At 45.1% G+C, this 25,205-nt stretch overlaps 1 protein-coding gene across 2 annotated transcripts in view; it reads left to right on the forward strand.

Moving 5' to 3' along the window:
• Positions 1-25,205, forward strand: part of LOC120956810 (MOXD1 homolog 2-like) — a 79,944-nt gene that overhangs the window by 37,796 nt on the left and 16,943 nt on the right. For both annotated transcript variants that reach the window (XM_040378555.2, XM_040378557.2), the window contains exons 4-9: positions 3,338-3,493; positions 10,620-10,892; positions 17,233-17,412; positions 23,212-23,733; positions 23,812-23,974; positions 24,172-24,307. In XM_040378555.2, coding sequence (XP_040234489.2) covers positions 3,338-3,493; positions 10,620-10,892; positions 17,233-17,412; positions 23,212-23,733; positions 23,812-23,974; positions 24,172-24,307 — 1,430 coding nt within the window. The remainder of the gene's footprint in view (positions 1-3,337; positions 3,494-10,619; positions 10,893-17,232; positions 17,413-23,211; positions 23,734-23,811; positions 23,975-24,171; positions 24,308-25,205) is intronic.

Here is a 25,205-nt window from a genome sequence, read left to right on the forward strand (position 1 = left end):
TTCTCATTAGGCCGGTCTCGTAGTACAGTCGTCAACTCGTACGACTTAACAACATGCCCGTCATGGGTTCAAACCCCAAATGGACCGTGCCACCATACGTAGGACTGACTATCCTTCTATGGGGGGATCAATTAGTCACTGAAAGCCAAACCCACAAGTGGTACAGGCAGGCCTTGACCGAAAACGGTTGTTGAGCCAAAAGAAGAAGAAGAATATGTTCTCATTAGTTCAATGGCATCATTATGTTCTGGAAAAGATAGGATTAGTTAAGAGAAGTTCAAGATTTGTTTTTAAATCATCAGTTCTTCACATCACAGACATCAATTTTCATTCTCAAGTTTGCTTCATTGACATTCTAATTAGGGGATTAAAATCAAATAAGATTGACTAGTTTGCTTCTTTAAATGAATATGTCTCTGAAAATCTGGAACGTTCCACAATAAACTGGCAATCCTTTTTAAGAAAGACCATAGTTCCTTAAACATGATAGTTTATTTTAATTTAGCCGATGTGTTTAAGTTCACTTCCAAAGAAAATACCTGAAGCAGTTGTTGAATATAATCATGTGAAAAAAAATTCAAGAATAGACATTATGAGCTAATAACAGTTGAGCAAATTTCCACTTTGCTTTCCATTCACAAAAATGGTTGTACATCAAAATCCACTCCTCAATTTCCAAATATTAACCCATATAATGCTGTCCGATTCACCTTTCGTTCAACTGCCCGATTGAATGTGAAGGCACACTATAATTGCCAGTCGATTAAGGAACGCTCAAAGCCTTCCCAAAACCGATCTTAAACGCTATCACCCATCACATCTAATCACCCCTCGGTGGAAGTCTTCACCCAGCCAAACGGTACCGCAACCCGCAGTCCTAGCACAACACCCATTAAATCTCATCCACGGCTTGCACATAAATTACTGTCCATCATTCGCTGCTAGGTACGGTTTGTGCTCCACCGGCGAACCCAACGCGCGGACGCCCTTTTTCCCCACAGGATGATTGGTGTCCCTTGGGACGCCACACCGATTGGGTACCACAGGGAATTTGGTTTCCTGTCCGTGGGTTTCATGGCGACTGTATATGTATGTGTTTTGGTGCCGTGAGTGCTATAAAATAAAATGGCGATGACAAATTGTAGCAATTATTTCCACCATAAATCATGCGTGAATAAACTATGAACAAACCTTTCCACGGTGCGTACGGCTCAGGACGACGATGGTTGTTGCGATTGGTGGAAAAATTCTGCACCCATGCTTTAGAGCGTTGGTCGTCACGGGTGAATAAGATCCCCTATTTTTTCGGCCGATACACTCGCCTGCTTGAAGGCTTACAACGCGCTGCCCACTGCCACGTCGAGCACAACGGAAGTGGTTTTGCCTCGTGAGTGCGTGTAAAGAGTCCGTGCCCTGCGCCCGGAAGGAGGCCGGAAAATTAGTTGCCAATCGGCAATGCTTTCACCGCCCCCGCACCGCCGAAGAAAGCAAACGTACGCAATATTTGTACCGAAACAAGCGCGTCAACGGTGGCATTTTCGACAATTTGTGTGAACAATTACCTCGCCACTGGGTTACGCTCCGACTGAACACACCGCCCAAGTGCCGGTAATGAGGTACCGGGCCCGAGCCCTCGGTTGGCTGGCCGCGCACCGTGTCGTCCGCTGGCAGCTGTCAGCGGAAGCCTGATGTTTATGACGAGCAATTTCCGGAGGTGACCCCGATTGCCCGCAAAACAAAGCGTCAAAAATCTGCAACAGTAGCAAACGTCGGCGTTCCAACGCTGACCGGCTGTTGCGCGGCGTTGGGCTCGGCTTCCGTAATTAGGACCATGGGTGAATCTTTCCCCCAAGCGTGTGTCTCAGTGTGTGTGTGTGTTGGCACTTTCTGTAACGGAAATTATTGTTCCGTGAGGTTTGCGCTAATTGTCGTGCGACCATTGCTGATGATGGATTCGACAAGGGACAACCCGAAACGAAAACACCCGCGCACAAGGATAATTGTACGAAAGGACGGTGGATGCTCGGTGGTGGCGGTGGAGAAGCAGCAGTGCGACAAGGGAACGTCCATTTCCGGCATGTGACGGATTATCGAATGAATGATGCAAGCAGGGCTTCCGGGTGCTGCTGATGAGTTGAGGCAAAACTACTCGAAGCTCGACACAAAACAATGTTGGACCCGTGCCAACGCGAGTCGGCTTTTTGTGTTGGCAGTGGACATGAATTACCATATAATTGACTGACGAGGCATTTGCTTAGCTCAAAGCGCTCGGCAGGTTTTGGTGCTGCTGGTGATCTGGTGACGGTTATCCGATGCAATAATGTTGGTATCGAGATTTGGGGAGTTTATTTGAGGTTTTGACAATGAAGTTTGCTGTGCTATTGATGGAGTTGGAGCATCGAGTGCTGTTGGGAGCGAGATAGCGAAACGTTGTGATGCCCTAGTTTTTCGAATTAAGCTATTTGAGTTAATTTTGCAGAAAGTATTTTGTTCAGATCTACTTGCATAGGTTTCATACGATCATTACTCTAAGAAACATCAGATAAATTGAACTCGAAAAAGTGTTTTATCTGTTTGTGTTATAATTTAGATGAATACTTTGTGCCCAAATTTAATTAAACTTACTAAAATTCAACAAATTAAATTTGTTAACGTCATAAGGAACTTGACATGAATAAACAAAATCCAATAAAGTTATATTAAATATTCAATATTAGTACAAATAATCGTTGTAACAGATTTTTCACCTTATAATTAAACGAGCCTTTGAAACAATAAGTCTATGTTTATTCATATCAGCTTAAAGACAAAGTTTAAAACATCATGTGAGCTCGGATATTATCAAAATCTTGGCATGAAAATATAATTTAACATTTGCCCTTTCAAGCCGAGGGCTTTTCTAATAAGCAAATGTTTATATTCTGTTGTATCATCAGAATGTTTTTTTCAAATTAAATGCTCTCACATTGATTAATAGGAAAGAAGCAATCCAACTAGAAACTTTATTAAATGCAAATAAGAATCGATATAGTATTAAATTGCATAATGTTTAATAGTACTATAGCTTTGGAATTTATTGAACAGCGCTATAACAACTAACTACACAATCTTTTAACATATTCATGCAACACTATTGGCTGAGATCCTTCATGCTGTTTTTGCTTTAAATAGTGCAACGGTTGGGTTTTTTTTTATTTCCACTTATCTTTACACACGCAGTTCAATGAATGTCAACTGTCAATCATTGTCACCTATAGACTTTCGATTCCAATGAACTTATCCCCATGCTCATGGTGTGGTTTTTTTTGTTTCTTTTCTCCCCGTTTTTCTCCCCTAGGATCGTCACATTCGCCCGGACAGTGACGGTGAACCAATCTACGATGCCTCGCAGGACTACACGCTGCTGCTCGGCTACGAGAACACTACCCACACCGTAATTAGATTTAAGCGCAATCTGGATACCTGTGATATGAAGGATGACTTCCCGATAACGGTAAGTGGCAATGTTGCAAGTGTGTGTATGTGTGTGTGTGTGCCCTCCAATAGTCCAATCCAGTCACGTACAATGTGCTCGAGTGGCAGCAGGGACAACTGCCACTCGACGCACACACACGTGGCAAGCATCTACTTAGCGCACAAAGTTACAAGTAGCCAATTTGGTAACGTTCTCCTTTGACAGCGTCAAGCGACAGCGCGACAGCGCAAAGAGCGACTTCACGCGGTCCACCACCACTTGTAAGATCTGTATCCTATTGTTTCAATCGTGTCCGTCCGACTGCAAAAAGGGCAGTGGAGTGGGGGGGGGGCGGTTTGGAATGGCCGGAAACCAGGTTCCAGTTCGTTGATTCCGAGATCTGACCAAGACAACCGGCAAACCAATGCCAATGCGAAATTCAAATTTAATCGTTTGCAAACTGTTGCCATAAATCACCGACGGACGTTGTCCGGGTGGTGGTGGTGGTGACGATGCGGTTGGTCGTGTTGGTGGCAGGTTCCTCCCGGCTTCCGGAGCTCCGCAGGGAGGAAAAGGGAAGCGTCTAGCCCAGTTTTGAGGCTTAAAGAGACAACGGAAGCCGCCGGTCCATTCCCAATTCCCCAGCTGAGTTGAGGTTAGCTGTGCTGAGGTTCGTTCGGGATTGTGTCTGTGTGTTTCGGAAGAAGAGTCAAACCGAGATAACGATCAAACGATAAAACGCCTTGCACCACCGGCCACTGTTCATTGGCACCGCCAGCTCTCACCCACCAGCAAGCGTTGGAAGGCAAATGAAGCTACTCAGCATCGAGCCCGTCCATCAGCGGTCCATCGACAAGCGGGGAAACGGACCGATTTCACCGATCAGGTTTCGAGGTTGCCCATGTCGCTTTCTCTCCCTTTCTTTTCTCTTCCTGGAGTGGTCGTTTCGTACCGGACGACCGGTCCAGGATGCATGCCCGCTGTCTGCCGGGACTGGCGAGAATCATCCCCGGGAGGAAAATCGATTTGCATACCGTTCGGTGTATCACCTTGCGCTAGTGGCAGTCAGCAGGTCGATAGATTCATCGGTTTGCAACACAATCCTCCGGTGCGCACGGAGAAAGGCAAGAAATTACGACGCTTGCGAAAAGGGGCACAAAACTCGACACAGGGAAACAGGGGAAGGGGGGGGGGGGAGGACAACCGAGCTCGAAAACCCGTCGATCGGTTGACTATCGCTCGTTCCCGGAAAACGATTTATCAGGCCTGCAATCGTGAAAAAGGCTGAAGGTGAGAGGAAATGGTCCCGGAACTTTGCAGCAAAATCGGAAGCGACCCAAGAGCATTCCAACCACTCGGGCGGGTGTCTCGTTGCGTTACGACGCTGCTGGGTGAGAAAAGTTTTGCCATTCTGCCTTCGCGCAATCTTCCCTTCGGATTTGCAGCAGCAGCGGGGGGATGTAGCGTTCCAATGATGGCTTTTCCCTTCCAATCAGTACTGCTTTTACGCTTACCAACCCCTTTTCTGTTTGCTGTTGCCGCTGGTCCGTTTGCAGGCTGCAATTTCTGTTCTTCCCGGCTCTGGTGGGTGGAGGTTTTCCCACAAACTCTCTTCTGAGAATGGGGAGGACCTGATTTGCTTTATCGAGGCGGAGCTGACGGCGGGCTGAAAGATGAATCCAATTTTCTTGCATTTTACTATCCGAAAAACGCAAAACCAACAAACCTCATCTTGGTTGTGCTTGCGATTATCCTCATAGTGAGTGGAGGACCTGCCGCCATTTGTAGAATGTCTTGCCTCACCGAAGCGTGCGCCCGTTAATAAACAGGACCGGGAGGCATTACAGGAACTTTTCCAATTAGTTTGGAATTACGATGACAGTTGAAAAGCCTCGATTTGGAACGGGAGGGTGTCGTACGCTGGAGCTAAACCGAACCCCCAGCTCGCCTTAAAATGTCGCATCCGGCGGAAGGTGCACAAGTGAGGCGGAAAGGAGTTTCGGGGGCCTTAAACTCAGATGATGCTTTATTTATTGTGTAATTAATTTGTACCACTTTTCGGGTTCGGCTGTTGGAGGGGGCTGCTGAAGTGGCTGGTGTCAGGTGAGCATTTGCTGACAGCTTGCAAGTGGTTGGGGGTTTTAGTGCTGCTTGAGAGAAGACGACATTTGGCAGTTTGAAGTCGTGAAGTCGTGAATCGTAAATCAGATGTGATGGGACTTTCTTTTTTGTTGTTTGTCCTGTCAGCGTGTGTTACGTGCTTCTTTTTATTGGATTGAGTTGAAGTCAATGACTATTCTCTGAGGATAAGGGCTCTCTCTTTCTGTTTCTCTCTCTCTCTCCGAACGTCATCATCCCACTCTTCCAGCAAGGCAGCAAAGACAGCGGCAAACTTGCAACAAATCGGATAAGATAATCTATCAACCATCTTCTAGCTATTAGGGCCTTTAATGAAGAAATTCGATCTCCCCCGAAAAAGGAGCGCCCAAAACTTCCAATACCAAGGCATGTGTCTAAATCTTGTTAAACTGGAACGCTCTCCAAAACTGTTCCATGGCCTTTCTCGCCAGGGTGCGCTGCTGGTCGGTACCGGTCGGTTGTGGGAGCCAATCCAATAAGATCGGCGACCCATTAGCCAACTCAAACCACAAACTCAATTACGGCTACAAACTCAATCATAATCCCGCACACCGGACCAAGCCGCCGCGCTGGAATTATGAACCCGAGCGATTTCCCATACAACGATAGTGTACCCCCCCCCCCCCCCCCCCGACCTATGGTTCTGTTCTCCGATCCTTGGACCATAAAGTCCACCAAAAAACCCCCGACGCACTAATAATTTCTCCCACTCCAGTGATGTGCGTTCCTAGATGAGTGGGTAGACAGTCGGCTGGGTTGTTTTTTCGCTCCATTCACTATCCCATCGCCCGGGCTTGGTTCGATTTTCCCAAAACCTTTTGCCCCCAAAAACCCCCGGTAAAAAGGTAGAGGCATCGCTTTTCTCGAGCGATAAATTCCATTAACTTTCTCTGCTGCGCGTCGGGCCGCTGAAAGTTTTGTACCCCCAGACACTAGATGCTGAAACCGGTGTTCCAGTGCTGGAACGGGCCCGACAAAGCGAAGGCAAGCGAATAGCAAATTTCACTCTCCGAATTTAATTGAGATAAAAACCTCCGGGGTAGATTAAGGTGTCGGAATAGTCAAAATCCTGTTTTCTAATTGGAAATTGAATTATGAAAATAAGGAAACACAATACTCCTTCTCCCCCGACCACAACGGGAATGGCGAGTGAGATTTGTCCGATTACGGTGCCTGAGTGGTCTCGAACGGTACCGGCTGGGGCAAAACACACAAAAAACCCTTATCGGAATACTCCCTTTCTTAGCGATGGCCAGTGAGGAGGAGAAATATAGGAGGTGGGAGGTGAAGAAATAATATTTGAATATAAATTGAAATTAACATGTGCAGTGATACAGACGCAAAAAAGGAGGGTGAGGAAACGAGCAATCAACGAGCGGAAAACATTCCGTGCAGCGGTACAATCTGTTTTGTTGGTTTTAAAGTATTTTTTGAAATCTTAACAACGCCACTTTTTTAGATGTTTTATATTTGTAGGTGTTTGATTTACAGTCTCAATTAATTTCTATAAAAGATTGTTCATTTTGTACTGTTTTTTATACTTTTAATTGGCTGTGCCAAATCATTATCATTTAATTTTTCTGCCTCTTATTTTCTCAGTTTTTATGTGCAGTTATAATCGTTTGCTGGATTTTGTTGATTAATGTGGTGTTTAGATGAAATTGAGAATTGTAGTAAAAACTAAAAAAAAGACTAAAATATTGCCGTCAATTAAAAAAAATCATTTCCATTTTCAATCTTTGGAATGAAAAATACTAAAAAAAAATAAAAAAAAAACTAAATAAACATAAATTTAATTTTTATTTTTACATGATAAATACTCTAATGAGTACTAGTTTCATAAAGATAATTCATTTTTTACATTATAATACCTTTAATCTAAAACATTCGCTTAGAAGCAATTAGATATATAACTATTTTATCTGCTTATTTTATCATTTAATCATTCTTGAAACAATTGAAAAACATAAATTGAAAAACATAAACCATCTTGCTATATAAAGCAAAGTTTAAGCTCCTGAACGCAACACACCACGGCCCACAGCGGGAAAGTGTGGTGAAGGTAATTCATTGAAAAAGCAGCGCAATCCTCCTCCGCGTGCACGCTTTATTTTAATCAAATATGTTTGCCACTTATTTCATAAATTCATGCGCCTCATCACCGACGCATTTACCCATCGGCCCCGGTTCAGAGTCGGTGGCATGGTCGAGGGCGCACTGAAAAATCCAAGAAAGACGATGCACAACTCAAACATTTCACCAACTTTCTTTCGCCCCTGCACGGCAGCATTCCGACGACGGTGAGCGTGGCATGATAATAAATTCCACTGGCCGGCACAGTGGTTGCCCGTTCCACTGTGCCCAGTAGATCTACGCCCGGTGCCTGCCCTAGTGCGTGGGCATTCATTTGTAGCCGAGCCACGCAAGCCCCGGCCCAGCTCGGGGAAACAAACACTTATCTAGTCGGATTTTATTTACCCTTAAAAAACCTCCCACCCGAACCCAAAAGCTCCACCTCCAATTATAATTCGAGTGTGCCGAGATGATGAAAATGGGTGCGGAAAGCGAGAGAAAGGGGCGCAAAAAATTTGGTCCTTCGAACCGGATCACGTTACAGCTACCCGGCACGGGGTTTGTTGGTCGGTGCGTGTGCAATGCAAAGGATTTACATATGGAATTGAAATTTAATTACATTTTTCTCCCTGCGCATTAATTTATTCCAATTGTAATGCAAACATTTTCGCAACAATTCCCACCCCGTGGTTTGTTGAGCTAGAAATCCTATTGGTGAAAGAGGTGCTGGAGTGGTTTTGGTGAGTGTGTTGTTGTTGGGTGTGTCTGACATGCCGCTGCTTTTAAGGATGATGGATCATTTTAAACTTTTACCGTGCTTGAAATGGTAACGGGCTTAACTCTTTTCTGACACACGCGCCCCCGCGCATAAGGATGAGGCTATTTATTTGGAACTAATTAACAACTGTAGCCTACATTTAGGCGCACAGCTCCAGCGAAGTGGACGCATGGTTGCGCATGAAACTGTATTCCCATTTGTTTGCTATTCAACACCGATCCATTAGAGCGATAGAGAGAAATAGATAGCATCTCGATAGCATTGTGTTTTTGGCTTTAAAGTGTTCCGTCATAGCAAGTGGTTTAACCAATCCAGAATTGAGCAGGCCCGAAAATTGCTCCTTTCATCGAGGTTCCATCCCGTCCTTCAATCGCAGAACCAATGCTGATGCACGCCAAACTCTTTCTCCTCGCTCTGTGTGTGTGTGCCATTTGATAAAGCGTGCCACGAAACGAAACAGATAAAATTTCATGCTTCGTAATTCCATTATTGCGCAACGCATATAGGGAAGGCAGTACAAATCCATTCGCCCGTCCCCATACGGTACGGTGAGTTTTGAGGCGCAGCTGCAAAACCGACGGTAGACACTGGGACGGTTGTGGTATGCGGCGGGGATGAGTATTATTACGCCTGAATGCTTACCAATTTCAAATCAATGCTACACCATTCCCCCACCCAGAGCTGTGAAATGCTACCACCACCACCAGAAAAACAGAATAAAAACTGCCCTTCAAACACAACTCCCATGCGCACCAGAGACACTGGCACAGTTGTGGTTGTGAGGGTGGAAAATATTGCACTTCTCGGTGCGCTGCATGCCTTCTACCCCACCAAACCCAGGCTCGGTTAGGAATTGGTCAGGGCCGGGTATTGAAAATGTTGCATTTGCGCTTCGGAATTGGGTTTTGGCGATTTCCGATGAATTTTCCACCCCAGAAAATGCCAATCCCCTCTTTATTTTTGAGTGGCTCGCCTGTGTGGCTGTGTTTGGGTGTGTGTGTGAGAGGCAGTCGGATCAGCATTACTAGCTCAATTGCACCGAAATTGTTTGCCCAATATTTCCGACCCAGAGTGTGGCTGAGCTGTTTTTTTTCTGTTTTTCATTGGAAACAGTTTTGCTAACCACTCTTCCATCTCACGTCAGATGTGAGAAGGATGTGCAATTTAAATCGATTAGCCTGCCGCTGCTCCGGCCAATGGCAATCCAATGATCGAAACGGCAATTAAATGCTGTCCTGCGGGTGGGAATGGGCAAGCATAATGCTTTTTCCCCCACAATGAGTGCAATCGACAACACAGTCACTGCAATTATTGCACTCTAAACGATGTTCCATGGGAACGCGAAAGGATAAAAAGAAGCATGTTAGATTTCGAAGCAGTCATAATGTATAATCATTGAATGTTTGTGGTGTGTATTGAGGAAATATGAGAAATATGTATTAATGTGTCTTTAAATATAAGTTCGTATAAATTTGCTGAGAATTGTGCACCTTCATCGTAGGTCTGTTTGCAACTGTTTGTTCGTTTGTCCCATAGTTCATTACATAATCAATTACACAGTTCATTCGTGTAGTTCAAGCAGTTCATTTTATGCAAAAAAAAATAAGTCAAATAGTTTTATCTATATGCTGTAGTACAGTTCCATCTAATTCATGTGTGTATTCTCTTTTGAATTCATATTCGAAAAATTTATTGTAAGCCCAAATTCCAACAGAGATCTCTCCCGAGATCTCAGATGTGCGATTCTCGTTTATTTTTTGTGTTATTCTAACACTTTAAGCGAGTAATTTACTAAAACATAAGTTTATTTTTGGCTTATTTTTTATAGAATGTTGTCATTTTTATCCTTGATTCTAACAGATTTCATGTTTTTTGCGACATTTTCTTCTAATCAAATCTCTGGTTAGCTGTTTAAGATTCTAACATTGTTCTTATTGAATTCTTCAATGGATTGATGGATAAAGGATGAACGAATCATACGCGATTCAATTTCCATTTTTTATTTATCTAATGCTTTCTTTTATTCAAATGCGAAGATAACTGAAACAAAATTGACGTTTGATCTCAAAGTTTGAAAACAATCTATAAAAAATAGAAATAATATCTCATGAAAGTTTCACTACAACCACTGATTAAATTGTACTAATTGTTTCTTATGATGTACCTTCTTTTCAGAACGACACGATGCGCGTCCTCTTCCTGTACTCAAAGGAAAAGCCCCGCTCGGGCCCGAACGCTCCCCTGCCCCAGCCGCTCGTGGCCTTCAAGGGGTCGCGCTCGATCTTCCTGACGCAGCGCTCTGCCCAGGACGAGCTGTCGAACGCACCGAGCGTCAGCATACTCGAGCTGCGCAACGAAGACGTCGAGCTGCCGGATAGCGACGAAAGTCTGTACTGGTGCAAAATCTTCAAGCTGGACGACTTTGCCCAAAAGCATCACCTCGTGCGGGTAAGTAGAGAGAGGAGAGGGGAAAGTAAAGCAGCGTTTAGTATATAGTAGCTTCGAAGCATTTTTGTACTCAATCGTTCGGGAGGGAAAACTCCATACCATCAATAGAATGTGGCGTTGGTTTAGAATTTCTGACAGCAATTTTCCACCCATCTTTGGTGGTTTTGGTTGAAAGTACAAAGCAGCAACAACAAAAAAATAATAGGAAAAGCCACACTTGCCACCAGAGCATTAACACCAGCTGCAGCAGCAGCTGGACTCGCTTCAGGCAACAAAACAAATGGCACCCAGCGTCACCGCCACTGTCAACTGGAGCGAAAAATGGTCAACTATTTCCGGTGCCAGTAAGAGTGTGTGTGCGGGAGAAAAGGCACCCACGTTCAATTTCCGGAACCGAATTTCATTCAATTTAGCGCGTCGGTCAACCGCGGACGTTCCCGGTCGGCGGTGGGAACAGCGAGGAGCGTTTGCCGGTGCAACAAAATCGGGATTTCGGGCTATTCTTTTTGACGTTCTCGAAGCCCGAGCAGAGAGCGAGCGCACGCTGCTGGCACGGAATGGCAGCATCAATAAGCATTCTCTCGCCTCGGCTGAAAGGAAATTCCATCAAATGTGAGGAGAGGGAAACCCCGGCCGCTTTGGCACGCCATAGAAAACCGGCACGAAATAATATTAATGGTGGAAGATTTTTAAAGAACGTCTAACCCGTTGAGGAGGCGTGAAAGCGTGGCGGAAACACATTGAAAATGCTTTCAATTTTTTGTTTTGCCCTAAACCCCTTGGTTTTGGTCTGGATCGGAACGAGTTGCAGAGCATGCCTGGAATTATCGTCAGATCATCGTGGTTTACCGCGCTGGAATGGATGCTAATACATCTTCATCGATCTGAGCGTCGGTGTAAGGATGTGTGCATTCAGCATTCCTGCTCGGTTCAGGACGGGGTTCAGCTCCTATCCCCGTTCTTTTCTCGGTGGCGTGATAAATATTACACATTTCCCGCGCTGCCGGGAGCGTACCCATCCATTTGGGGAAGAATTTCTTTCGGATTATTTTACCACCTTCTGCTGGAAAAGAGCGTTTGTGTTAGGAGCAACCCCTCCAACCACGATGATTACTACTATAAAGTGATTTCAAGTGGTGTAATATGTTCCCACCGTCTCTACCTTCCATCGTTTTGTTGCTTTTTGCGAGCCAACCTTCCGCGTCGATAAAAGCTGCCGCTTGCCAAAAAAGGAATGGAAAATTTATTTATAATGTGTATAAATTGGAACTGTGTGCCCGGCACCACCGACACGTGATGGGTGTACACTTCCAATTTCCGTTATCATTATGGTGATATATTGATGACGTGGAAGCGTGGAACACACGTAACACATTTCCCCGGGTTCGAGACTTCGATGGAGAAATCTTCCATTCCGTTTGCAGGGTTTCTTTTTTCCTCCTCCACTCCCGAGAAGAAGAAGTAAAAACCGTCAAACGATTCGAACTGAAAGTGTTGGACATTTTTTATGTGTCTTTGTGCCGTGGACGACTCCTTCCTGTCCAGACGATGACGACATCGTCGTTCGTGAGGCTGCGGGCATGAGAAATGGTTTCGTCAGCAGAATACTTCCAGTTGGAAGTTGAAATCCAGTTGGGCAGGGCGGCAGGGCAGGTTTGCAAGATAAGAAAGTTGTAAAAAAATCATTTCCTCACGTTTACGTTTTCGGGTGCGGGTGACGTTTTTTTGGAAGACAGAACATGAAAACGAAACTGTGGAACGTGTGTGCTTGAAGTTCGTTTCCTTCACAAATCCAACGCCCGAGTTCGGGTGAGATGAGGTGAAGTGTGGTGAAGCAACATATGCATCCGGATGTTTTGAAGTGTGTACAACGGGGTGTAAGGACAACTGCAAGGCAATGTAGCACCAGTAGGAGGTTGGGTTGGCGGTGGGTGGGAAATTGATTGGAAAATATTTCCCCCGTAACTCTGGGGGGGGGGGGGGGCAAGCAGCATTTGCGATTTGCGACCGTGATAGACTGTCGAGTCGTTCGGGATCGTTCTGCTGACATGATGTCTGTTGATTTGGGACTTTGGGCGGAGTGGGGGGAAAACTGAAACAAAAAGGAATTTTGAAAGAGATTTCTGTTTTGGAGACGGAGGAGACATCCTTGCCTCAGAATACATCACTCCAGTGGATCAAACCCATTCCTGAGGCAGTTTATTCCAAGGATATTCTCGTCAAGCCGAATCGTTAATATCCTGTGCTAGCTATTTTTCCTTTTTTGTGTTTTGCTCTCTCTACTCCAATACAAAGCCACGCCAAAGATGGAAAGGCTACACCGGAGGCGGATGACGTTTATGCAGCCGGAAAGTGCAAACTTTCATTACAACTCGCAACCGGAACCAATACGTCTCGCCCTCGTTTGGGGTGTCGGGGTAGCAAATTCTTTATCCCTTTTTCATCGCGCGCCAGCGCTGGTAGAAGACCTAACACTCACCAGAACCCTAATTTTAATCGCATCACAGTGACACTTGCTTCCAGCGACGGCAGGCTCCAAGCGCAATTTTTCTGCTGTGAAACGTGGAACTAAAACGTGGAGAAATATTTTCGTAAAACTCACCACACCGAATGGCGTTTTGTTGGTGAAAGTAAATATTTTTTTGAACAACAGCAACATTCGTACCCTGAAGCTGCTTTGTGTGCGTACAAACAGGGTCACCCTATTGGAAATGAATCGTTCCCTCGGGATTCCTTCGAGCTAGGAATGGTGTATCATCGGGAAAGAGGAATAAACGCACCCAACTAGGGCCTTTATTGTTTCGTCTGGGCAAATATTTGGTCGTCCGGGGGTACGTTGTAATAATCTTTCCAAAAATCAACGACGAATTAAACGTCGCAAGAGGTCGTTCGAGAAAGGGGAATAAAGTCTTGAAAAAATAATAAAAATAAATCTGGTGAAAAGCGAAAGCCATTGTGTTGGTGGCGGTTGGGTTTGATTGAAAGGGCGGGTCCGGGACGAGATACGTGCCAGGATCATGGCAGTAGCTCGCGCACTGTAAGATGATCTGGGTATGCACGCAATACGAAAGCAAATCCCCTTTCGAAGGAATCTGCATCCACCAAGTACAGCCGTATCGCGCTTTCGTTCCTTTCAGATAGCGCAGCAGGAAGCGACGTCCCCGGTGGGAATTAATGCCACGAACCCGCGGTGTACAAAATGAATTATTTGAAACCACTCGAGGGAGCCGAAAGTGAGCTCGGGTTTGAAAAGGAAGAGGGCGGCACCGCGTGCTGTAAATGTGTGCCAAAGTTTGTTTTTTTCTTCTTGGAGGCAACGAAAGAATGAGTTCAAGTTGTCGAGCAATGGGGAAGATGCAAAATAGGGACGACAGGACAGTGGGATTTCGTAATTTGATCTGCTCGATTCTCAACTTTCTCCCTTTTTTTAAGGCCGTTCTTTCCTGTTGTAGCTTCTCCTGCGAACGTTAATTAGAAATTAAGCGCAAAACGTGTGGACATTAAAAATCGCTGTTCGTTTGCTTAATGCTTGCATAATACAATGTTGGCTTTTGGAAGGGATTTTTGTGTGCACGATGAACGCACAATCTCGGTGCGAGAGAGTGATGTATCCATTTATATATATTTTTGTGTGCAACCGTCTTGAGAAGCTGAGACGTCCTTTTTCTGTTGGCAGGCACTCTTTACTTTTCTCCCCCGTAACGAGCACGAACACAAACAGCAGTGTTTATTTCGCCCTGTTAAACAACTCTTCATCAGCACAATCAGTTGGCAGCAGCGTGAAGAAGGCGAGGACCCAACCATGCTGAAGGCATTCACAGGAATCGATAGTTGATCGATCAAATCACTCTTCGCAAAATGTCACCCCAGTCTTGAGAGATGCCATTGCCTGTCTTTGTATTTCTATGTGTGTGTGTGTGTGTGTGTGTGTGTGTTGGCATTTGTGCTTTGACAAGCTCTTTTCCGACGGCTTCCGACACTCGCTGCAACTCGGTCGCTGTTGCTGTATGCGACGAGAATATTCATCAATCTCAATCGCACCCGCACACAGGCGAAAGGAAAGCGGCGAAGGGATGGCAAGTTTGAGGTGGTTTGACGCCACATTCCAATGCCCGCTGCGCTACCCGGCTCCGTATTCAGATCATTCACTCAATCGCGCCTGTTTGAGATTTTCTTCCGGCCGTGCTGCCCGCACCCGCCCGCTCGCAAAGATTGGACGGAAGTTGATGCCTTGTGTTCGCTCTACCGCACGCTGTGCCCGGCAATGATCTGTGTTAAGCCATTTGCCGTCAGTTCGTTTGCCACCTTTTTCCCTCCCCTCCCCCCCCCCCCCCTACCCTTTTCTCTCCAACTGGCACACGCATGAACGTCTTCTTTCTCTACTTTATGCAAATGAGGTGACACCATTATCCGGCCCGGTTGCTCGACGCACTCGGGCCTCGGTGGTGATGCGCACGGATAACTTCATTCTGGTGAAGGGGGGTGGTTTTTTGTCGAACGGCAAAAGGCGTAATTCTCGCATCTACCGGTAGCTTATCTCCATTTATCAAGTTGCTGCTAGAGTTTGATAGTACTTGCTCACACACACACACCTTCTCCGGGGATGGCTTTCGCTCGATTGACGTACTGATAGTTGACGGTTGCACGTCTCTTTGGGCTGTATGGAGTCGAAAACGGATTCCAGAAGAGCGGAGTGGGAGCAATGATCTGTCTATCTGTCTAGCCGAAGTAGATTAAAAGCAGTAATGATTATAAGACTGTTTCGTTTTTGTGCTTCGGTTTGATGCAGGATCTATCAATTGAGATTGGGCTCAGTGTAAAATGGGTACATTAATGTTTCATTTGCGAGCATGAATGAGGCAAATGTGGCAAGTTAGTGTGAGATGTTTCCTTGTGAATAAGGAATAGAAAGGGTGCTTAGCTGGTTTGAGCTTATAATTAGTTTAAATCTCATAGCGCGATATTACCAGGGTTTACCATCTTCGATAGCACAACTGTCAGATTCGGCACAGATTCTGCTGTTTGGCAAATTTTTGCAAAACTAAAACGGATTCAAACACATTTCTATGCAACAAGATGTAAATCTTCTTCTATTTGGCGTATCGTCCTACGCGAACATGCCGGCCTATATAGGCTTTCGAGACTTAATTCATTACCACGCAGCCGGATAGTCTATCCTTGCTACGGGGGGACGGCCCATTCTATGCTTGGACCCATGACGGGCATGTTGTTATTGAGTCGTTCGAGTTGACGACAGTACCATAGGACCGCCCCTGATTGAAATGTAAATAAAATGTAATTAATATTGTTTATTATGCAGCCAATCGGTTTTGTAAATACTGCAACAACTAACTGTAAAGAATCCGAGTTGTGCAATGGAAGAAGACAATTGTGTTATTAAATTGAACAATGTACCTTACACCTTTCCAGCAAGTTAGCAGGTAGCAAGAGCCTTTTTATAAACTTTCTGCATTTTTGGAAGATTTTCGTCTCTCGATTGGCGAACAATAAAGTTTTGTGTGAAAGCTGGAACCTTAACAAGAAATTAAATGATTACTGTAAAAAATCAATTTAATTGGTGATTTTTTAACTTGATCTTTCACATATTGTTGAAAAAAATCCTTGTTTAAACAAACACATCAAGCTGCAACTGAATTAGTTCTTAAAATATTTGAGAATCAAAATTACAAACAATATCACCGAAGGAAGAGAATATAATCATTCAAAAATAAAATAATCTGTTCTTACGGTTGACATGTGTCGAACATGTAGGCAAATGATGTTGTCGAATGATCTTATGGCACTGCATTTACTACTATCTTGATCAAGAATTAATTCTTAGGTAGGTTAATATCTAAAAAACAAAGAAAGCAAAATGTTTTTAAAATGAAAAGTAAAATGATAGACTTGAACCTTCACTAAGCAAATCCATAAATAATTATATCTAAATCCCATTTATGCCAGAACATCGGAGAAAACGCATGTTTTAATCATGCCTAATGGTCAAAAAATGAATCGATCAAAAATGTCGATGGAAGATAAGTTTCTACAATCTTCCTGTATGGAAAAAAACAAACAATAACTTTGATTGAAGTAAAAATATTGTTTGTTTATTAACTCAAAAACAAATCATAATTTGAACTCCAAGACTTTTTGCTTGAAAAATTACTACTTAATTGTTAAAAAAAAAATACTTTGATTTCTGCAGTAAAATAACGTTAATTGTTTGCATTTCCACAAATGCAATTCCATTACATAAACCAATTACCGTTTCCGCTTTGATTGCTTTGTTTTGGACCGCGGGTTTGATCTATCATTTTTTTCCCTTTTTTACTTCCAGTATGAACCAGTATTCGATTCCAGCACCAGCGTCCTCTACCTGAACCACCTAATCCTGTACGAGTGCCAGGGGCTGTCGCCGGACCTGGAGCAACTGTCCCGCGAGCGCGGCCAGCCCTGCTTCCAGCTGCAACCGATGCACTGCAACACCGTCGTAGCTAATTGGGCCCGCGGATCTGACGTAAGTAACGGGCAGGGGAGAAAGAAAGCTGGGTGGCTTTCAAGAAGTCCCTGGTCTGGCTTCGCAACAACAGAGCCGACTGGTTGTTCAGAGGCTTTTATTAAACCACCACTGATTTTTTGCTTCTGATTTGCTTCCACTGAGCATTTCCAACCGAGAAAGTCTGCATAACAGTTCGCTGTCGGTGCAGGAAAAGAACAAAACGCAAAAAAGCGAAGCGGAAATGAAAATGTACATTAACCGTAGTAAGAAATGAAGAAAGAAAGAAGCCCAACCGGAGCGTGTTTGTGTAGGTGACAAAAGTCACTCTCATTTTCCGCCCGCTAATTAACTAACGGTTACGGCTTTCTTCCGTCGATGTTGGCATGGCTTTGCCCGCATTTTCATTTGTCCGGGGATCGTTTGCTGAAAAGCTATTTTGTACGCTATTTTACAGCAACTAGCACAGGACCTTACCTCTGGTTTTTTGTGTGCGAGTGTGTGTGTGTGTGTGTGTGTGCTTTTTTTGCTCCCATGGGTGTTAACATTCGAAACGACGGTTTGAAGCTTGAAGAAAGGAAAAAAAGGGCGCACAGAAAAAAGCACCTTCTCAGTACGGAGAAATGTTCTTTCATTTCACTCCCAGCAGCGAAAATGAAACATAAAAAGGCAACCCAGTTTAGAATGATTTTTTTTCCACCGTCGGTGTGTGTGTTTTAGTTGTGTCCTGGTGTCACGGATGAAAGCAGCACGCAAAGGTAAACGGCGAGATGTACCAAAAAAAGAGAAGGAAACGCTCAAACCCGCCAGCAACTGATGCAGCAAAACATGAAAGCGAACATTTACGCACTGCTGGATCAGTGATTTTACGCCTCCCGTTTCCCCGGCCGTGCGTCCGTCCGCCGTGCTCTTCCCGGCTTTGAAGCTGCGCTGTGCGCGATTGCTTTTTGGCGCGCCATGGTGTGCACGATTCTTTCACGGATCGTGCGCTGAAACGTGCTCCCGGTTGCTAATATATTGCTGCCAGCGGGACTGGGGGGTTAAAATTAGGTCACAAAGCGATGGCGCCCCCTCCCAAAGGCGCCAAAGGCATGCAAGTTAGTTGTGTGTGATGTTTTAGTGTGCTTTCTTTTTATTCAAACGTGCCAAATGTGTTCTGTTCTTGTTGTGCTACGGAGGGAAACAGAAAATAAACAAATAGAGGATGCCGCTGTGTGAGGATGGGAGGATGGTGGAAAACGCAGCATAGCAGGTGGATGACAATGGCGTGTAACAAGGATTGTTAATGAAACTGCCAAACAAAAACCATCCCAGCACCAACCCCCAGCAACAAAAAGCTTGCGCCCGTTGTTGTCAGATAAGCTGGCATTCCGGGTCAGCCAGCAAAATTTTACCGAAAAATGGTTTAACAACGCGCAAACAATACACTAGGAGGGGATGAGTTAGGTAGCACTGAATGTAATAGTTTACCAGCAACCAGTCGAGCTCGTTGTGTGGATGTAAAATGTGTTATGTTTATGCTAAAAACCATTACCGAGAAACATATTACATTTTGCACTGTGTCAACATTTTTCCTCTTCATTTGTTTGTTGTCTTTTCCCCCAGCTGTGGTGGTATGTTTGCTTGTCGCTGTTTGTTTTTAGTACTGCGAGGTACAGCAATTCAACTGACCAACGCAGCTGGCATTGATGGGAGCCTGCTGTGTACGGCGTGGGTGAAGGAAAAAAAAATGCACACCACCGTTCACATGAACATGTCGCAGTTGGAGATGAGTTCCAGCGTACTGCAATCGGGCTGCAAACCCGGGTTGTAAGCGGAAATGCATTTTGTGTTAGTGTCATGTTTTTGTTTCATGTAAAAGGCGCAACACTTATTAGCATAAAGAAAACAAAATATTATTCTATTCCGCGGGTAAATGACAACATGCACTCCCATGTTCTGGGCATCATAGATCAACAAAATAACCCGGTATGTCGTTTTGTAATGAACTAGCTCCAATGGTGAAAAGCTAGCGAACATTTGGTCATCAGATATGATTGCTGAAAATTTATGTTTTCCCCCCAAAATAATGCTTAAATGCTGTGGTTTATCACTACAAAAAGCTTTGAATATTTTTCATTAGTTTTATAATTTATTCCATGGATATGGAAATTCAAGACATTTTTTAGAAGCTACTGAAATTGTTTGCCAGGATATCATCAATGGAGACGCACAATTCGTTCAGTAATTGAGCTGAGTTGAATCATAGCATACTTTTAGGCGCTTAAGGAGGACTTATGTTTGGAAGAGAGTAGTGATGTGCTGTATGGAGCGCACCCACGACTCCGATCCGACTCCGACTATTGTTAGTCCGATTCCGACTCCGGCAAAATGGAACCACTAGATCCGCCCGGAGTTTGATTCGTCCGGAGTCCCTCGGAGTCCTCCGGAGTCGTTCGGAGTCGCTCGGACTCGTCCGGAATCGTTCGGAGTAGTTCGGAGTCACCCAGAGTCGGAGTCTTCCGGAGTTGTCTGGAGTCGTCCGGAGTCGTCTGGAGTCGCTCGGAGTCGCCCGGAGACGTTCGGAGTCGTCCGTAGTCGTTCGGAGTCGTTCGAAGTCGTTCGGAGTCGTTCGGAATCGGAGTTGGTCGGAGCCAACAGAAGTCGTGTGGTTTAATGTGCTTGTGATCAGACATGTCCTTTCGTTGTGTTTTTTGTCTTTCATTTTGTGCGTGCACTTACTATACAAACCGACCTCGGCCGACTCCAGATGACTTTGGATGACTCCGTCTGCAGCCAATTCTGGATAGCTCCATACAACTCCGGATGACTCTGAACGACTCCGGACGACTCCGAACGACTCCGGACGACTCCGAACGACTCTGGGCGACTTCGAACGACTCCGGACGACTCCGACTCCGGGCTACTCCGGACGATTCCAAACGACTCCGGATATTGCACCGTGGACCTAGCTTCCGGAGACGATTCCGAATTTATCAGATTCGGATCGAAGTCGACTCCAGATTTTTGCCAACTTTACCCATCACTAGAAGAGAGTATTGGAGATGTGATGTTTGTAATTATTATACGCTTTAACTTAATTTTTGTATTTAAATTTTAGGTGAAACAGTCGTGTAGTTTGATTGTTTTTATTGTTGAAATAAACAACAAACAAATGAAATTTAACATATTTATCTGATTTGTCATAAACTTTTTTTAAACTACATTACAACTTCCAACATAGGCACAACAAATATTGTATTTAAGATTGTCTAAATTAATTATTGACTTCTTGTTTGGCATAACAACCGCTGTCGGCCAAGACCTCCCTGTACCCACTAGTGAAGTGAGCTTGGCTTTCAGTGACTTATTGTTACCATAGCAGGATAGTCAGTCCTACGTATGGGGGCACGGTCTATTTGGGGCTTGAAACCAAGACGGGCGTGTTGTTAAAGTCGTACGAGTTGATGACTGTACCACCAGACCGGCCCCATTACAACGGAAGGCAACGCGCTTCGCCCTTCGTGATTGGCCGCGTCGTCTCGACTACAGAACTAGGTGTCTGCTGCTTGGAATCCCGCCTCTCGCCGAACGTGTTGAGCACACCAGACTAGCATTTATCACGGGAATCTTAAACGGAACCATCGACTGTCCCGAGCTGCTTTCAAGGATTCACCTCTATGTTCCTGCCAGAATACTCCGTCGCCGACCAATGCTGGCAGTCGCTGAAACCCGAACAACATTTGGCTCTCGCAACCCCCTTCTTTGTATGTGCCGTCTATTAAATTCAGCTAACGATATTTATGAGCCTGGAATGACGATAACGGAACTAACTTCACTTTTAAGTGTTCGGAATGCGTTCAACAATAACAATATATAAATGTTCTGTTCGTTATCTAATGTAATGTATTGTAAACAAATTTTGACTCGAGAGGGCTTCATAGTCCATCGATTAATAAACTAAACTAAACAAACGGCACCATTAACTACTTAAACTAAATTCCATTATTTCTGAACACACAGTTTTAGACATAAGGTTAAATTTTATAAACAAAACAATAGACCTAGAGTCAAAAAATCATGCCTTATAGAGTGCCTGAGAGACAAAAATAGATGAGTTAGAGCCAATTTTAAACGGTCACAACTGTTGGATTTGAATATTCCAGTTAATGTTTGAATAATTTTCTGAAAACATCCATGTACTCTCAGTAATGTTTCGCGTGTTAGTTTATTATTTTGAACATCAATTGTTCATGATCAATAACATTTCATGCTGTGTACTTAGGTATAGATTAATTTGCTATTTTTCCATTCAAAAGAAAGGCTAACTGACAAGATACTTATTTTACTTAAAGTATTTTTCCCCCAAACAAACGTCACCAGCCTCAGCGTCGCAAGCTTTAATAAATGCCGAATAAATCTACTGATTGAAAGCAAACAGTACCGCAGAACAGAACACAGAACAAATCAAAATGAGCATAACTGCTTCGGAGAGTAAAAAAATCCCCCACCATCAACCACCCATCTCTAACCAAAGCCAACACCAGAAACGCGCGGAACAGGGAACAAAAGGGCGAGAAAACAAATCGACAAATGGCTGATTGAATTTGTGCCGCTTATTGCCTGAGAAAAGGGAAGGCATTGAAAGCAAAGACATTGAGCAAAAAAAAAAGTGTGAGCCTCAATGGAAGACTACATAAAAAGTAGAACAAAACTTCAGCCAAAGCACACAAACACACGCAAAAGCGTTCCGACCTGCCACATCCAGGCAAGCTTAAGCTTTAGCGCCGTTGGGTGCTCCACTCTTTCTTTACTCGCTGCTGGTGTCGCCTGGTGCTTCCTACTGGCACAACGAAAGGCGTCAATTGGGAGGGGCAGGAACGGGGAGGACACCGAACCGAGAACTGCGAACAAGAAGCGAATAAATTAAATTACACGATAGAATAAATTTGCCAATTGCCAATTCAATTTGAATGTGATGGAATGTAATGAATTTCGCGTTCGGACGGGACGCGCTCGCCGTGCTTTGCTGTGTCATCGCGAGCGGGCGTGAACTGATTTTCCGTCGTCAGGTTCTTCGCACCGCAGAGAAGAGAGTGAAAAAAAGCGAGTCAAGCTTAGAGCCGAGCACTCACATTTGCAGCAGGTGAGCTGTCTAGGTGCGAAGACTTCGCTTCGTCACGTTCAGCAGTAGTAGCTGGGGGTTGGATTTTCTGTAAAAGAGGTGTAATTTATCGCATTATTCGCGCACTACACACTACGAATAGTGGTTATGGGTCGTCGCGCAAAAGGTCCATTTATGATGTGTGCAGGGACAGGTCGGTGTGGAGCTAGTGTCTCGCATCGGATTCGCATCTAGGAGGGAGTGGCATTCTGCAAGAAAACAGTAGCAGCAAATCGAGTTGTACGGCGTGTGACTTTTACGACGATGACGACGTAAGAACCGCGTCATGCACGGTGCACGCTTACCGAGGCGTTATTACCGAGCCATTGTTCCGCGCCGAGTTTATAGGTCTGGAATTGGCACTAGGAATAGTGAAAACGGTGGGATGATGCGCGCCACTGTCATAAAACTCTCGCTCCTGAGCAGCTATAAACCCCATCCGTGGCCGTTTGCACCAAACCAGCCAAACCAGCCAGGGCTGGGTAAAGATTTATGTAGCAGCTTATGCGTCTTGGATGCTCTAAAAATAAGGCACAGACAAACCTTGTTACTGACGGAGCGCTGTGTGTCATTACGCCACTTGCAACAAGCGGTGGATGTGTGGATAGCTCGCTTTCAAAATTTGCTCCCCATGCAACCCTCTAATTTCCCCTCCTTCTCCTTCTCTCTTCGCGCAGGGTTTCACCTTCCCGCCGGAAGCGGGCTACCCGCTCGAATCGCACCAGGCCACGTACTACATGCTCGAGACGCACTACAACTATCCCGACTACACGTACGACTTCTCGCCGTTCTATCGGAAGAATCTCAGCAAGCAGCAGCGCAACATGGGCATTAAATCGCGCGAACCACAGCCAGCGGAAGACAGCGACCCGCTGGCAGTGTCGGCTAGCACCGAGCACGGCGAGGACGGCGAACAAGACGACGGGGACGACAGTATCGCGATGGAGCAACAGATGGTGGACAACTCGGGCCTGAAGCTGTACTACACGCGCAAGCTGCGCCAGCACGATGCCGGCGTACTGTCCGTTGGGTTGGATCCGAACTGGCGCCACATTATACCCCCGCGGCAGGAGAAGGTCGTCTCGCAGGGCCACTGCATTGGGGCCTGCACGCAGCACGCGTTTCCGCGCGACGGCATCAACATCTTTGCGGTGATGAGCCGCACGCATCTCATTGGACGACAGGTCACGCTGCGCCAGGTAGGAGTGAGCTTGGTTTTTTTTTCTCTCTCCCAATTTCTTGAACATTCACACAAGCTGAACTGGCTTTCCAAACAGATGCGAGGAAACGCCGAGCTGCCACCGATCATGCGTGACACAAACATCGATCCAAGCTACCAGGACTACCGGCGGCTAACCGTACCGACGCGGGTACTGCCAGGTGACAGTCTCGTTGCGGAATGTATCTATGACAGCTCGTCCCGCAAATCCATCACGCTCGGTAAGTGAACCCGCCCGGTGTGGCTGTCACACTTTGCTGGCGTTGGCGGCGTTTGTCCCGGTTCGTTTTGTGTTGTCTGCTTGTGGGCTGGCTTGTGGGCCACCGCAAAACCGGACAGCCACCAACCGACCGACATTGTCTTGTGACGGGGCAGCTTTGCTGAAATGATGTACGCTTCTTTCCACGGTGACTTACAGGTGGCATGACGACCCGGGAGGAAATCTGTCTCATCCTGACACTGTACTACCCTCGTCAGCGCGAGCTGACATCGTGCCATTCGCTGCCAAGTCTGCCGACCGTGCTGCACTCGCTGGGCATCGAGGAGCTCGCCTCGTAAGTATCCTCTGTGCCGACGTGTTAAGACGCTTCTGTGTGTGTATGTGTGTGGGTTGTAGAATCGTTAAAAGAAGAGCTGCAAGAAACGAGCGACTGACGTTAAGTCCGCCTTCGCCGGATGCTGTGTGGGTAGTCGTCGAGCTTTAAAGGACCAGCGGTGGGAGTTACTGCCTGCTTGTTCATTTCATAGCGTCTCAATGGAGTACAGTGTTTTAATGGTTTCTTGCTGATTGCTCTTATTTACTGATGCAGTTGTTACTTACGATGGGTTGGTAACGGTTTTGGGTCGTTGCCGTTTGATGTCAGTGTCAGTGGGGTTGCATTTGACATTTCGATTGCATGACGACGCTAAACTTGATCGAATTCGAATCACATCGAGCTATAGATATTACAAATGCTATTGAATAGCTGTTTGTCTGTGTCAAGAACATGCTTTTTAAGTGCAATAAACAAAATGTGGTCCATTTGGGTTCAGACAAATACGTCATCGGTGATCTTACCAGACAACCCTGTGTACTCTATGCCTAACTGTTTTTCAAAAGTCATGTACATGTGAAATATCTTGATATGTCTTACCAAAATTTTTGGTTTTGCGATCCCAGAATTACTTCGTCAGGTCTTATCATAAAGAGGATGAGCTCTTCAAACGCAGAACTTTGTATTCTGCTATCGGTTATTCTACAAAATCAAAATAAACAACCATTTCAAGGCTTTCCAATAAGGGCCTCAGTACATCTAGTCCTGTTAACTGTAGTCTTATACTCTGGTATGTAAATCATATTGATATGAAAGGTTTGACAGCTGTAAAAAGAGCAGTGTATTTACCGTTGATGAATTTATAGCCACTGTTGGGATATTTGCGTTTGTTTTTGTTTTTGAAGAATCTCACACCTTA

The sequence above is a fragment of the Anopheles coluzzii genome, chromosome 3, assembly GCF_943734685.1.
Source record: "Anopheles coluzzii chromosome 3, AcolN3, whole genome shotgun sequence".
In the NCBI taxonomy this organism is placed as follows: Eukaryota; Metazoa; Arthropoda; class Insecta; order Diptera; family Culicidae; genus Anopheles; species Anopheles coluzzii.